Genomic DNA, 16,442 nt, shown 5'->3' with positions numbered 1-16,442 from the left:
TTCCACAGTGTAAACTAACAAGTGATAAATTGATATGAATCGTTCATACCATCCATTTTAACAGCAATATTAAGTACAAAATATAATAATTCATTAAATATATTTAACTGGAATGCAAAAACTGTAATCCACTTGCAGTAATGCACTAAACTCAAATATGACGTTAGCACGAGAAAAAAATAAATGAATTGAAATATAAATAAAATACTACTATACAGAGCCCGTTTGAGTTCCATAAATCTGCAAACAAAATAATACATTCAAAATAAAAATTCATATGTGGTAACTGATTTCATAGACCTTTTTTAACTCAGTTAAAGCGTAGGGATAAGATAATTAATTTGAGTGAATAAAGCTGCGGGATTAAAAACAAATGAGACAACAATAGAATCGGAAAAGATTTCTATTGGGCAACATATACAGCTTTCAACAATGATAAGTGTCTCAAGCACTATATCATCGATAGTCCAGACAAGGGGAAATAAATTGAACAGTACGGTGACCTTTATTTGCTAACTTCTGCGCCATTTGGTCTCTGGTGGAATCATCTCACATCTTTTTATTTTTATAGAGACTACTGAAGCAAAATTATCAGCACCATATTCTTTAAAGGACACAACTTACACTTAGATACAAATCAAAGACAGCCGCCTTACTTTATTCTTGACTCGGGACAGACACATCAACATGTGGCATACAGAGGAATTCGTATAAAACAGTGCAAATATACCTGATTCTGAATGTTTTGAATATGGTGTAAATCTGCGACCAAAATTATTTTACAGAATCAGAAGACTTAAATGAGTAACCAGTGTGCATACAAAAAAAGCTCCTGATGTGATACTCCAAAATACGGGTTCTCGTGTGTGAATTTGATAAAATATGATCTAACAGTTCTTAATAGTAAATTATTTAATCATGCGCTTGAACATCTTATTTTTGGATATTTTGATGTGGATGAACGTATGTATGACAGATGATACGTTTCGTTCTTTTTTTGGTAATCTGTCTTTTTGTTCCCATCCTTGGGGTACTAACATCGGATTAATCACGAAAACTAAGTCAAAGATCAACAGTTATTTTGTGATTAATTTTCGGTAACAGAAATTAGTTTGGACATAGATTTCTCAATGATAGTATTACTTATTGATAATAAATTTGTGCTTGCGTGCAACACAATTTAACATAGAACCCAATTAGATATACATGAACACATTTTTTTTCTCTTAGAAACAATCACATACATTTTAAACCAAATTATGCACTAATGATACCAGGGTAATGAGCATCAAACCAAAGATACATTGTGATGAAGCCAGCAAATTTAATTGTCCCCACTGGTTACTTAGAAAAAGAATTTTAAAAAAGATTATCAAACACCAAGTAAACGGATCGTGACAATTGAATCTGTCCGTTTTCTTCATATACATAACCGCATATACAATAATCACCATTTTTTGATAAAAGAATAGGTAAAAAATCTTAAACCATTAGATACAAGAGAATGAACAATAAGGTCAAGTTCAGGTACAACTTATTTAGATGAAACAGCTAGAGACATATATATATTTACGGTGTGTGTATATATGTCTCTGGATGAACACACACTTTTTATAAACCAAATAAAGTTATTTCGACGTATTCCTATTAAGGACTAACTAACAATGACTGTCTGATGACATATTAGAAACTACCTCAATACAAATTCGTGTAAACCTATTATTGTTTAAAGTATGCCATCATCAGAACAATAAAATATGTATCTAGCCGCTTGGACATATCAATAGTGTTATAACACGGTCATATAGACAAAACACATTTTGGAGTAACAACAGCACAAGCATACAAACCAACGTATATGTAGTATCAATAAAACAAGGATCTGAACGTTCTTTAAAAACCAACGTATATTTAGTACCAATAAAACTAGGATCTGAACGTTCTTTAAAAACCAACGTATATGTAGTACCAATAAAACTAGGATCTTAACGTTCTTTGTAAACCAACGTATATGTAGTACCAATAAAACTAGGATCTTAACGTTCTTTGTAAACCAACGTAGATGTAGTACCAAGAAAACTACGATCTGAACGTTCTTTGTAAACCAACATATATGTAGTAGCAATTAAACTAGGATCTGAACGTTCTTTGTTAACCAACGTAGATGTAGTACCAAAATAAAACTAGGATCTAAACGTTCTTTGTAAACCAACGTATATGTAGTACCAATAAAACTAGGATCTGAACGTTCTTTGTAAATAATGATTCATGTAAAAAAATCAAACACTAGAGTTGATTTTTGACTTGCAATTGAGAGTAAACGCTTGAGTCATGGTTGTGGATTAAGGTATAAGTGAACATCTTAATACCCAATTGATATATAAGACAAACAACACTAATCTTATCCATGTTTAAAACGAAATCAAACTCGTTGAACATTAAATCATGACGAAAGATTATAGACCACTTATATTAACATCTAAGTCTTGGTTAAAGTAAGCTTTACTACGCATAATTGAATATTCAGTTGATTTTGATAACAGAATACCCTTACATTTAAGCCTAGTATAATTTGTTATATGTCATGGGGAACCCCAAAAATTTAGCTCTAGTGGAGAATTAATAAACGTGAACCACTGAATTTTGAGTCCCTGTTCAGAAAGTTTGCTACGTACATGATGAGTTTGGGTTCAGATTAAAAGTTATCACTAAAAATCTGAGCAGATTATGGGAATCTAAAACTACTGAACATCAGAGGTCCTAATAATAACTAAAGCCATACACCATGTCAAACATCTACTTTACATCAAAATAGTTACACTAAGTCTTTTTATCAACCTAAATCATCAAAATGTTATGGAGGTCAAATCATCCTTTTGACCAAAACTTTGGTCAATCAATCCTTGAAATTTTCTGTTGAAGGATTTCATCAAAAAGTCAACTTGTATGCATTTCAACTAATTAACTAGAGTTGTGGTTGAGTTAAAAAAAAAACAATAAAACTGAATCATGGTTGAGGTTGAAATGACAACCAAATAAATGACAGTTGTTTCAAAATAGTTTGAAATTTTAATCAGTGCCTGTAAAAGTTGTTAAAAAAACTGACATTGCTTTTGGTAAAGACTTCTTCTTTCATTTAAAAAAGAGTCAACATCAGAAACCAAATAAATAAATATATATAGGTAATCAACACTACATAGGACAATGCCTAAAATGTCTTCTGATACTTCTGGAGTTTCAAAATGTTTACACAAAACCATTTGAGACAAAATCACTTTTCCACAATACAGGTGCAGAATTGTTTACCAGCATAATTTTCTGTGACTGAATGATATGTTCTGTCTTGTAATTTTTTGTTGCTTTTGTTGTAATATATACTTGTATGCTGAGTAAAGTTCAGTTGAATCCTTCCTTTTGGTATCATATGTACACATAACATAATGTTTGAATACAACTGCTTGGCCTGTAACTTTAATTAGTTGCAAAAATGAACTTCTCATGAAAATTTAATGTAAAAATTACAATGAGAATGAGGAAAAGGTCACAATATCCCTATCAGACAGATATGTATACCTTACAAAAGAGAGGTGAAAGATACCAAATGGACATTTAAACTCATTAGTAGAAAATAAACTGACAACGCCATGGCAAAAAAAAAGCCAAAAGACAAACAATACACAAATCACAACATAGAAAACTAAAGACTGAGCAACACGAACTCCCTCAAAAACTGGAAGGGTAAGCAGATCCACAACAGTTCTATAAGCAAATAGTTGAAATACAGTCATTGAGAACCTGAACATTAGTCATTGAAGCATAAAACTGAGGTCTTGGTAAGGTTACAATTTTAAATGGACATCTGCTTATTACGATAATATTCTAGACCAAAGATAGTTGACAATAACTAGTATGTTTATTACATTAACAACTGAGAAACTTATCCAATTATGATTGCTTAACTTTTATCAATGTCCCATGTATAAAAATGAGGTTGAGGTCAGGTGTCACCTGTCAAAGGGACATGCAAGGCTAATACGATTTAAAGAACCTAAAGATCACCTTATAGATAACTAAGTTACAAGGTTGACCCATGAAAAACTTAAATTTGCCAGAAATAAGCATCCTACCATATGGTATCCATATTCAAAATACGTGTACTAATTGTGTAGCTCTTTTTCCAATCAGAAATACAAAATTTACAGTGGATAAGCATATTTATGAAACTCTGTATCTGCCATTCACCAACGAATAATTTGTAGCAAGAAAGACAAAAAGGAACACTTAATTTTACAACAATGGTCTAAGGAAGATACTAATAAATCAAATATGTTTATAAACAACAAAGACTCAATAATGTAAAGGAATTTAATAGATTAAAATAAAATATCACAGATATTAATATTTGTATACAGGACAGAATTCAAGAATTCAGAAACATAAATTTTGAATTATTAGGTAGAATATATTTATCATTTTAGAAGTGATGTAAATGATTCACAAGAATTATTTACTAGTAAAATACTATAGGAAAGTGGCTAAAAACTTCATACTGTTTCACATGAAAATTTAACTTTAGAAACTATACTCATATTAGTTGGAGTTGCAGTTACCGGTAACCAGAGATAAAAATTAGTAAACCATCTGATGACAAAAGATGATCATTCACTTTAATTCTAAAACTTCATATTCAAAATCTGTTTTACCATTTTCATGAAAACAACAAAACTGAATAATCCGTTAAGTGAAATCTTACTTATGTTTTGAGATTTTTCAAATAAAACTCAACTTATTCTTATGAAACTATGCACTCAAGTCATCTTTTAAATTTTTTTTTAAATTCCCCCTCCCAATTCTTCTGAATATAATCTCAACATTTCATTTGGAAATTCCAAAAAAGACAGATAACATTTTGTTGATACAGTGTTTAAAATAAAAAATTATAGTTTATAATTTTTCTGTTTTCTGTAGAAGTTTTTGTGAAATGTCCTAAATGTGGTCTATGCTACGTTGCTCCTTTTGTTGCTTTCAAATTAAATCCTCCACCTGTGAAACGTGGACCATCCGATCTTTGTGGTTGTATAACAGGAGCCCCTGCTTGAGCTAGTGTACGCTCCCTCTCTCTGAAAAAAAAACACAAAAAAATCATAGGAAATTGCTATTATTTTACCTTAATAATTTTACTTTGAATCTTTTCATAACAGCTCATACATATTTGTTAAACTTGAAACAGAAAATAGAATATCTAAAAACATTTTGAAAACAATAAAATTGTCAATTTATGTATTCAAATAAACAAACTTAATTGAGTAAAATAAAATGTTTGTTTAAAAAATAAACCACAAAATCATAATAAAAGTTTATCTAAATTTTCAAAGATTGCAATATACACTTTTCATCATGGTATATTATAATATAATACACAAGTATGACTGATAAAAAATTTAAAAAAAATTTGTCTTTTTTTCTTCATTGTCCACCCAAATTTCTTTTACAAGTCAATATGATTCTAAACTTACTTTGTTTGTGACTCTTTCTTTTTCTGCATAAAATATTTCTTCTTGACTTCTTGTAACTCTCTGGCAATTCTTTCTATCTCATACTTATATTCACCGACCTGGGATTCGTACATGTTCAGTTCTGATGCCATAGCCTGTACAGAAATAATATCAAAGTTTAATCTGGAGTGTACACATGATGAGTTTTGTGAGGGATACAAAATGTCAAAAATAACTAATGATATACAATTCTGTAAGTAAAACCATAGTAAACTGAGATAAAAAAGTATGTACATGTTTAAATATGAATCGTTAATAAAATTTGTATATAAGATACAATGTGCAATAAATTTTCTCTTCTCTAACTGCCTTTTTTTCAATATTAGGTGCACTCAAAATTATCAAAACACTTTTCCAGTTATAAGCTCTTATCCAAAAGAATTTACAGTATAAGAATAAGCTGCCAAAGTTAAATTTTCTGTGACATGGGATGGAAACATCATTTATTTTATTTAAATTTGACGGATGAACTAGTGTGATTGTCAAGAATATATGAACTTTTCTTCCAATAACTTCTCCAATACAGGTCCACCAAATCTACTAGGGATATTACCTTCATTTGTTTTGTCTTTTCTTTCAGTGTTTGTTGATAAATCTGTAATTGTTCTGCCACTTCTGGACCTGGTTGTCTTGCCAGGATGTGCTTCAGTTCTAGATACAACTTCTCCTTCTCCTGGATCAATAACTCCTTCTCCACAACCTCCTCTGTCTTGGCAATCAAACGCTTCTGTAGTGTGTGGATCTTCTGTATCATCTCAAACTGACTTGGATCACTTCCCTTTAAAAGATTTTAACATGGTCAAGATTGTACAAATGGGCAATTTTTCAGAAAAAATAATTTTATATTTCTTTTTAACATATCTATTACAGAGCATATTCTCAAACTTCCTCAATAACAAAAATATTCCTTAATTGTAAAACAAAATTGTTTCAAAGTGCAAAACCTACCTCTAGTTTTCTCCATCTATGAATATTCATAGGATTCTCAAGTTCCTCCTCCAATGCTTTACATCTTGTTCTCTCTCTCAAAAGTTCTCTCTGAATGTGGTAAACCTCACGTCTGTAAGAAAATATAAATGTTCAGCTTTTAAAAGAATTAGCATTTCATTCAAAATCTCAGAATTCAGAAATGAATGTTTCTCTAACATTAGTTCTTATTTCAATGAATATAAAATCCATGCTTTTTATATAGACAATGATTCACAAAGCCTTTTTCCGAAACAGCTTCTTTACTTGATTATTTAATTATATCTATTTCTATCTTTTTTCCGTTTTTCTTTAGTTTGTATCATTTGCATCATTTACCTCAGATCTCCAACATTGGCTACACTCTTGTTGAGGATGTTGTTGGCTCTTCTCAGTTTTCTGATCTCTAGTTTAAGTACTCTAATATCCTCTAGTCGTTGATTATACTGGATTTCTCCTTTGTTCAGTGTTGACTGTTGGATCTTTATCTTCTCATACAGCAAAGCTAACTCATCATTACGTCTAACCAGCTGTGTTCCTAAAATATCTCTTTCACTTATAACCTACAAAACAATATATATAAATAGTAAACAGCATCTAAATCAAAGGGCTTATCTGGAGATATTATCCTTTGCCCATAGTTATACCAGTAGTTAGTTCATCTACATTTTATACTGGACAAAGGAAGGCAAGCTAAATTTTAATCTCTGGAAAAAAATATTACCCTTTCACAGTGAGATCATCGAATTTTTTTTAGAAAAAAATATTAATGTAACATGCACAACTATAATCTAATGCAAATTTTCTTGACAAAGTATCATTTTACACATACACATCTTTTTGTTACTTTAATATCCAAGTTTACAATTCATTGATACATTTCATGATAGGTACATGAAAAGGATGAAAAAGAATGTTCTCCTCAATGCACTATATTTTTGTACTCTATCAAGTAGTGATAAGGTCTGTTAAAATATAAATATCAAGCCAGTTTCATAAAGGTTTTGATTGCATTTGCCATCTTAACCCCAAAACTCTGGTTCAAAACACACCCTAGCAGTCAAATAGTGTTTAATTAATCATGCATTTTATATATATCAAAAATAAGATGCTTTAGACCTTCATGCAAAGTGTAATTTTGATAGTTTTAGCTGTTTTGTTTTAGGTTCGTCATGCCAAGAAATAAATAACTTCATTTTATAAAACTGAACAATAACACTGGAGAATGACATGAAATAAAATCATTAAGTTCATCAAGAACATAATCTTTAATCAAAGACAAAATTATTTACTTGTTCTAATTCTTTCTTTTGTCTGACTCTCTCTGCATCAGCCTCAGCAATAATCTTCAGTAATTTCTTTTCCTCTGCAGCTTGGTTGTTGATGACATCCTTACTCTCCAGTACTTGTTGTCTACTCTTGTCTCTCTCAGACTTCAGGATATCCTTATCCTTCTCCAGTTTCTTGGCCTTGACAGCAGCCTGGACGATGGCATTCTCCTTGTTCTGTATATCTTCCTTCAACTGATCTATCAGATGGTTCATGTTCTTTAGTTTCTTCTTCATCTCAGTGATTTCATCCTATGAATGGTAAAATGTTCACATTTATAAACAACTCAACTGATTTAAAATAATTTATTGCCAGGAATTAGATGACTAATTACCTTTTCACTGCATTTGTGCAAATCATATCTTAAGTATCAGTATCAATAGAAAATAAATTGGATTTGAAGGTGCAAATTTTTTTCTTCATTTTACAATTTTTCTTAGTTAAAGCTCAAATTGATCCAAATAACTCTCAGGCTACCAAAAATGAATCTCCCTTAAATTCTTAATCCATAATATGAGTAATTGATAATACAGGTGATGCATTTCCTAACAAAAATCTTATTTACAGCTTACATCAACAAGGCCTTTTTAAAACTTTATTACATTTTCCTTTTAATTTTTACTTAGATCTCTCAGATACTGATTATTTTTCCATTTTCTCACCTGAGACTCAATCAAGTTTTTGCTGTACAAGTTACGATCACTTCTGACAGCCTCGTACAAGTTTTGCTGTTGTCTAAGTCTTGTCTCAGCTTCAGCTATTTTCTTCTTGTATTCAAATATTTTCATTTCCTTTGTCTTAACCAACTCCATGTGTTCCAAGACCTACAAAACATTTTAATGCATTACAAATTTAATATTTTCCACAAAAGATGTTTTCTGTGGCAGCATAAATGTTGAAATTAAATGTTGTTTATGAGCATATGTAATTTAATAAGTTAATAAATATTATAGCACATGCCATTGGTTTTGTTTCCTTCAAAACATTTTTTACACAGACAAACATGTCAGATGACTGATGTACATGTAATGTATAACTATATATCATGAAGAATTAAAAAATAAATGGAGAATGTGTCCATGGGACACAGATGCATGGACACAGATGATGACCCCACCTGCATATAACATTAAAAAGGGGCATAACTGGAGAAAGGTAAAAGTGACACCACCCAAATTCGAATTAGATTTGTGTTTTGTTGTAATAAGTATTGTGTATAAGTTTCATAACATTTGGTTGAGGCAAACTAAAGTAAAAGAACGGAAACCAATTTCGGGATATGCATACAGACGACAAGGGTAACACTTAATGCCCCCTTTGGTGACTGTAAGGGCATAAAAATATAGAATGAAAAACAGACGGAATATATATGAAAATTTTTAAAATAAAACAAGTAAATGAATGAACTAATCAATTGATCTATCAATCAATCAATAAGTATGATAATAACAGGTACCATACATAAAAAGATAATCACCTTTTGTGTAAGATCACTGGCTTCATTGATATATCTGTCTCTTTCTTTCTCCAGTTGGTAGATGATTTTTCTTTGTTTCTGGGCCTCATCCTTGTAATTTTCTATTTCCTGTTCTGCTTTCTTGAATTTGTTGATATCAGCAGCCATTTCTTCAAATCTTTTCTGGAATTCATTCTTCATCTTTTCTGAACCCTAAAAAACAATAATTTTTTTTCACAGTGATTAATGTTATATAAATCAAATGTGTGTTCTATATTTTGTGTAAATTATAAGAAAAAAAAAAATGTCCTTTTCAAACACAACAATCAATCAATTCAAAATAAAGAATCAATTCTCAACAAATAATAATTAATAGGTTACCTTCTTCTCAGTTTCAAATTTCTTCACAACATCTTGGTTTTCCTTTTTACCAGTGTCTACTTTCTTAATAGTGGCATCAAGATCTGAAATACACGCAAAAGTGTGGTTTTAAAAAGTACATTTAAAATCCAATAATAGTTGAATGTTTGTTACTTTGTCTTATATTAAACACTTATATTTGAAAAAAAAATTAAATAAAATTTTATTGTATGTTTCATATAAAGATTATTGTTGGATGTTTTGAAGTAAATAATTATAGATTATCGTTGGTCATCTCAGCGAGATTGATTTTCTCGCTTGAGCTGGTACAGCGAAAGTGAGAAAAGCAATCTCGTTGAGATGAGCAATGATAATCTGTTTATCCCTATCTTGCCTATGACAACAATGAAGTTTACATTGACATCGGCACATGCACCATTAGTTTCTAGGGATAACTTTTTATATCAAACTACTGTGCTGAGAAAGCAAATTATCAGTCAGTAAGATCAAAGGAAAATTTCGTAAAAATAGCAATAATATAAAATAATCACCTCTTTCTAAAGCTAGATTTTGACTTTTCAGGATTTCTTTCTGTTGTTCAACTTCAGCTTTCAGATCTTCTATTTGTCTTAGTCGTCTCTGGATTGTCTCCCTTACTTTATTTAATCTTGTTGTTTCCTTCTTCAGCTGATTGATCTCATCATCTTTTTGCTGTAATACATTTCATACATTAAATTCAAATTTTTATTTAATATCAGTTTGTTTGTTTGTCTCTACTTTCAGTGACCATGGCTATATCATGGTGGTCAAGTTTTATTGGTGGAAGAAACCAGAGTACCTGGAGAATCAACAACTTTTGGCAGAAGTGCAGAAAAACCTTGTAAATTAAGAGTTAAACACACCTCACCACAAACAGGATTTAAAACACTACAAACTCAAAGTTGACATACTAGTAATCCCTGTAGATAACTACATATAAATAAGAAGATGTGGTATGAGTGCCAATGAGACAAATATTCATCAAAGTCACAATGTGTAAAAAGTAAACAATTATAGGTCAAAGTACGACCTTCAACACGGAGCCTTTGCACACACCGAACAGCAAATTATAAAGGGCCCCAAAAAGACTAGTGTAAAACAATTCAAACAGGAAAACCAATGGTCTAATCTATATAAAAAACGAGAAACGAGAAACTCATATGAACCACACCAACAAACGACAATCACTGAACAACAGGCTCCTGACTTAGACCACTTGCTCACTGAAGCTCCAATTGATATTGATTGTACAAGAAACAAGACATTAATTAATAATGGACACTGTTTTGAATTTAATGGAAATTTAACATAATTATTGAACAAGCCAAACAATAGGCAACATTCTCATTCATTATTTAGTTTTATTTTGAAGTACAGTATATTTACTCTCAGTAACTTGAAACCAAAAATGTTTCACAACGTGAATTGTAATACAGAACTATTTACAGTTATGAATTTCTAAATCTTTTTAAAATCTTGTTTAATCTTTATTCATACATTAATATATTTGTGTTTTATCTTCATTTTACTGTCATTGATAATTTGATTGTAATTACCTTAAGTTCAGAAAGTCTTGATTGCTGGTCAGCATTTAGTTGCTCATAATTAGTCAGCTGATTGTCATAATCTTGTTGCAGTTTCTGTAAACGTGTTGTCTGCATATCAGCATCCTTAATTGCCCTTTCCGCCATAATCTGATAAAAAGGAAATTAACATTGGAAATTACAATCTCAAAGTATAAGTTTGTTTTTTTTTAAATATAGGAACAGAAAAAAGAGTAAACAATAATATGTGCTCATAGATCACCATGTCCAGCTCACAATATCACTTTCTTTGTTTAGTGCACCACAAAAACTGTATAGAAACCCTAATTTGGAATACTTCAAAGAATTCACATCATGATGAACATTGTGTACTGAGTCTCAAGTTGATGTGACCACAACTTCATGGTAATATACCTTGATCCAAAACTTTAACATGAAACAGATAGACACACAATTTGACACAAACTAGAAAACATAATCCCTCCTAATTTTGTAGGTGGGGTATAAAAAACATCCAAAAAAGATTGGAATGCTTAATTCTGAGGTGTTTTTTTAAATACCAAATAGGTATCTTGAAAAACAATTTCATTTATCCTTGTTTTTTACCAATGATTATAAAATTAAGTAGAAATTGAGATTATAGTTAGAAGTAACTATTTTTACAATCTTGTTTTTTACAATAAGAAATAAGCAACAAAAAGACACAGTCACAACAAAAATCAACAGTTGAATTATAGGCTTTATAATTTAGATATACCAAATTCAAAAGCACCTACCCTCTGTTCCTTAAGCTGCTGCTCCAAATGGGACTTTTCCAGATTGTGACGTTCCATTGTAGATCTGGCTGATTTTATTTCACTGTTCTTTGCATCCAACTCAGCTTTTGTTTGTTTCAGTTCTCTTTCCATCTTCTCTTTTTTCCTATTCTCTCTCTGTGCGTCATTATTCCTTATTTGTATGTCTTGGGTTAACTACAAAATTTAATATATATATATATATTACATTTGTTTAAGAGTTCCTATTAGTTCTTGCAAATACAATTGCAACTTAAAGGTACATGTTTTAATCCAAAATAGTATTGTGGATTCAATGAAATTTGTGGTAGTACATTGTTAATATGAGTTTGGAGAAAAAGTTGTTTCTTTAAAGAAAAATGATGTTTAATCATACAAGATGCTTTTACCTAAGAAAACTATACACATTTATTTTATTGACAAAAATATTAAAGCATGCAAGGAAATTTAATAATAAAATAAATTACCTCATAAATATTAATAAATTCACAAAGAAGTTAGCTATTTTCTTTTTTTAAAGTTACTCATCTGCTTTTTTAAAACAGTTTCCCTATAATTTGTTTAAATGGTAAAGATAAAATTGACATTGAAAACTGGATTTAGCTTGAAAAGACGAGGATCAGCGCAGTGTTGTGCCCGAAAAGAATAAACGGTCTTTAAAATAAAAAAAAGTTTTGGCAACTTCCTGATACATTTTAGCATGAAAAAAAGTAATATTCTATAGAATTGCAAAAATTTCTGTAAATAAGATTTTAAATCAAAGATAAACCTTCCTATGAACATGACACTCCATTAAAAAAATGTTTATTTTTTGTAAAGCTATTTCTCACCTCCTGAATTTTCTCGTCTAATTTTTGTTTTTCCCCTTCTATTTTACTTTGTATACTGTTGGAGTTTTCTGCAGCTTCTTGTAATTTAGCAATCTCCTTTAAATGTTCTTCTCTTTCCTTTGTTAAATCTTCTTTTATTTTCAAAAGACCATTCACACTGTAATAGAATTTTTAGTTAGCATGGGGAATAATAGAAGTTTTATTGAGGTCACTTATTTTTTACAAGCACGTAAAATGTTTATAACAAATAAGAGGGATTTCTTATAAAGTTCTTGATATTAAGAAAAGTCTTTCACCTGATGATGCTGATTATTTATTGAGTTTACTTAAAAACAGTAATAATACTAATTGCTAAGATCAAAGTATTGAAATCAAAATGCAACATATCTTGAATTGAAAATAATGAATTTTATCAAATTTCATATTATAAACATTGAGACCAATGATGGTAAAACATACTGAAAATCTGCCGTTCAGTATAGTTTTTAACAGATATGGTGAACTTTTGTGAAGTAACTATATCTTTTGAAATTGATCTTCATAAAGTTTACCTGTGTTCTTGTCCCATTGTTAAGTTAGCACCTTGTTCAACAAGCTTACTCAAATTAATGACCTCCAATCTCAAATCTTGAATTGTCTCCCTTGCTCTTGTTTCTTTCTCATTAGCCTGATCTGCCATCTTCCATACTCTGTCAAGTTCCTACAATCATAAATAAAGTGTACTTTTCCTAATCACATTTGATATTTTTTTACTAGACATAACAAGCTTATGCAGTATATTCAATTTAAGATGTTGTAATTTCTCATTTTTTCTCCACTAGTCTTCAGAAATGATAAAAAAAATAGTGGTGAATTTTCCAAATTTCTGACATTTTTGAAAAATTATGTGATGAATGTTGTTTCCATTGGTCATATTGAGATTGATTAGTAAGCTGGGAAAATAATAAATTTACCTTTTTAAGTTCTGTAATTGTATGTTGGTCATCCTGAGAAAGTTTGAGGGCAGTGGCTACTTTGGCAGAATTCGCTACGATCTCAGCATTCAACTCACGACATTTTTGCATCAATCTCTTTTCTCCATCATGTGACTTTTTCAAAGCTTTATGAAGTTTCTCAAATTGTTCTCTAAACTTATCCATTCCCTCACTGCCAGTAAGCTGGTTGAGAACCTAGAATAATAAAAATGTATGCATATTATCTAACCTCCCTGCACAGAAGTAGACTGATATTTGTATTAAACAATGTCTATCATCACAACTTATTATGAAAATCTGCTGCTGAGTATTCTTTTAACAGATTTGTAGAACATTTGTTTGTTAAAATATTGTTTTTAGGTTCACTTATATGATTAAAAGGAGATATGGGGTAAAATTTGATGAGATAGCAACTAAACAACAAAAGTTAACCAAAACATGTAGACACTTATCCCTGTTTATATCTTATCTATTTATTCGCTTGTACACATGTTGTGATTAATAAAATAAATTATGCTTCATATTAACTGTTTAATTGTTATTATGATCATTGAAAACTAAAAGATTTTATGTTACATGATATTAAACATTAAGAGACAACATTAAATGATATGCAAAAAAATAACAAAATTGTATTTAGTTATTAAGAAGAAATCATAATTACATGACACAATTATCAATTTCATAAATTACAATTGAAAATGTTGTAATCAATAATCTAATTGATGACACTTGAAAACAATAGTAATTGTAATTTATATAGGTTCTTTTCAAACTAATGCCCTGTAAATATATTTTTTTTTGTCAGAACTAAGGTTTATAATGGGACACAAATTCAGAATCCTGTAAAATTTACAAATACTCACATCTTGGAAATCTTTTTCCAGAGATTCAAATGCACTATCATCTATTGCCGATTTATCTGGTTTCTTATCCTGTTTCAAAAATTAAACAGACAATCTTTAATACATATGCTGTGTGCAGATAATGTTCAACAATGTGAATTGTATCTAATCATGATAATTATAAATAATGAACTTTCAATGCTTTTATACTCATATAATAACATAACTGTATACTGATTAGGCATTGCATTAGGGAACGACCATATAACTTCAAGGGGGGAGGGGGGGGGGGGGGGGGGGGGGATATGGTTTTTTCCTAAAAAAATATTCTGATCCTCAATTTTAGGAAGAAAAAAATATTGTGGTCAAGCAGATGACAAAAAAAAATATTCTGAATCCAGATTTTCCCCATACCTTGAAGTGTTAAATTTTGAAAAAAATAATTTGATTGATAGCATCGAAAAAACTAAAAAAAAATGTTCGCGCTTTGCGGGAAAACTTTTTTCTAACTCAGACAAAAAAAACACAACCCCCTCCCCCCCATTGAAGTTAAATGGTTGCTCCCTTATTTGCCTATTAAATCTTGTACTTTTATCTCCTTTTATCTACAGAACACTGCGACTGAGTTACCAATAATGTTAAACATAAGTTATGTGGAAAAAAATTATGTGTTGTTGTTGAATTTTGTCTATGTATATCTTTTTTTTTCAAAAGAGGAGGATGTTGGTGCGTGCGGCCTGTTTAACTATACAATATTTTTGGTGTTTACTGGCATATATATACTGTGCTGATTTGTCCAGATGCCAAAGTAGCTAGGAATCTCCCCAGACTGTGTTGTGACAATTGGAAGATATACACTAGTGTAAAAATTTCCAGTCTTATTTTTCCTAGAATTAATGTGCCTTCCATTTGCGAGGGTAGAAATGCCCTTTACCGTCAGGCGTCAAACGGTCATTTTTGGCTACTGTTAGCGTCAAATTGGCTAAAATTTTACTGTCATTTGTCAAAATATCCTTATCGTGATTCGTCAGAGGTCTCAAATTATTATCGTTACCGTAATTTTAGGAAAATATTTAACGTGATTCGTCAAAATCGTCTTTAAGAGTGTGTATATTTCATCATCATGCACCAAAAATTAACCTTAACGTCATTTGGCAAGGTTTTTTACCGTTATTCGTCATGAAGTTACCCCCATTTATAACAAAATAAACAGTAGTTTGAAATAAGAATACACTTGTGCATCTCATATGCCAAAGGTTCAAAAGACTGGAGTGAAAGCACACTGATATAAACACCTGAAAGCAATGTAAACATTTACTGCCATAAGGCATAACTCTGTACATAGCTCAAGGGTCATGGTGGTCCATGGATTTGAAATAATAGCCACTTTATAATTTGTTCTTTCAATGTCTGTGAATCAGGATTGCTTTCCCATTTGGGTCTTCTGATACAGGTTAAAAAAAAGAAAACACTCAAACGGTATGTATATTAAAGTTAATAAAATATTGTTTTACCTCTGCCATTTTGCAGGAATGTCAATTAAATTCAAGAGTTGATCCAGATTATGCTACATGTATTATTTACAACGTTACCAACGACAACTGCCAACTATAGTTTCGGATGAATTGTCCTTAAAATTTCAGTGCTCGGAAAAAAGACCATTTATATATATTAAAAAATATAAAAAATCAAATTTGATTTAAAAAAAGTATTTTACTCGAAGAATAAGTCGATATCTATAATAATATGC

The 16,442-nt window shown here is 30.4% G+C and overlaps 1 protein-coding gene across 1 annotated transcript; it reads right to left on the bottom strand.

Annotated features, from left to right (window-relative positions):
• Positions 1 to 4,351: 4,351 nt before the first annotated feature.
• On the bottom strand, positions 4,352 to 16,312 carry LOC127735767 (cilia- and flagella-associated protein 58-like). The gene is made up of 17 exons (XM_052246069.1): positions 16,207 to 16,312; positions 14,714 to 14,782; positions 13,827 to 14,042; positions 13,425 to 13,573; positions 12,874 to 13,030; positions 12,026 to 12,220; positions 11,262 to 11,399; positions 10,218 to 10,377; positions 9,688 to 9,770; positions 9,328 to 9,519; positions 8,513 to 8,674; positions 7,814 to 8,101; positions 6,861 to 7,084; positions 6,504 to 6,615; positions 6,109 to 6,333; positions 5,517 to 5,650; positions 4,352 to 5,120 (listed from the first exon to the last, which is right to left on the bottom strand). The coding sequence occupies exons 1-17, from the start codon at positions 16,213 to 16,215 to the stop codon at positions 5,003 to 5,005; spliced, it is 2,631 nt and encodes an 876-aa protein (XP_052102029.1). The 5' UTR covers positions 16,216 to 16,312; the 3' UTR covers positions 4,352 to 5,002.
• Positions 16,313 to 16,442: the final 130 nt, after the last annotated feature.

The sequence above is a fragment of the Mytilus californianus genome, unplaced genomic scaffold, assembly GCF_021869535.1.
Source record: "Mytilus californianus isolate M0D057914Y unplaced genomic scaffold, xbMytCali1.0.p SCAF_3, whole genome shotgun sequence".
NCBI lineage: Eukaryota > Metazoa > Mollusca > Bivalvia > Mytilida > Mytilidae > Mytilus > Mytilus californianus.
Note: the sequence above shows the minus strand (reverse complement) of the source record. Positions and strands in the feature narration are given on the sequence as shown.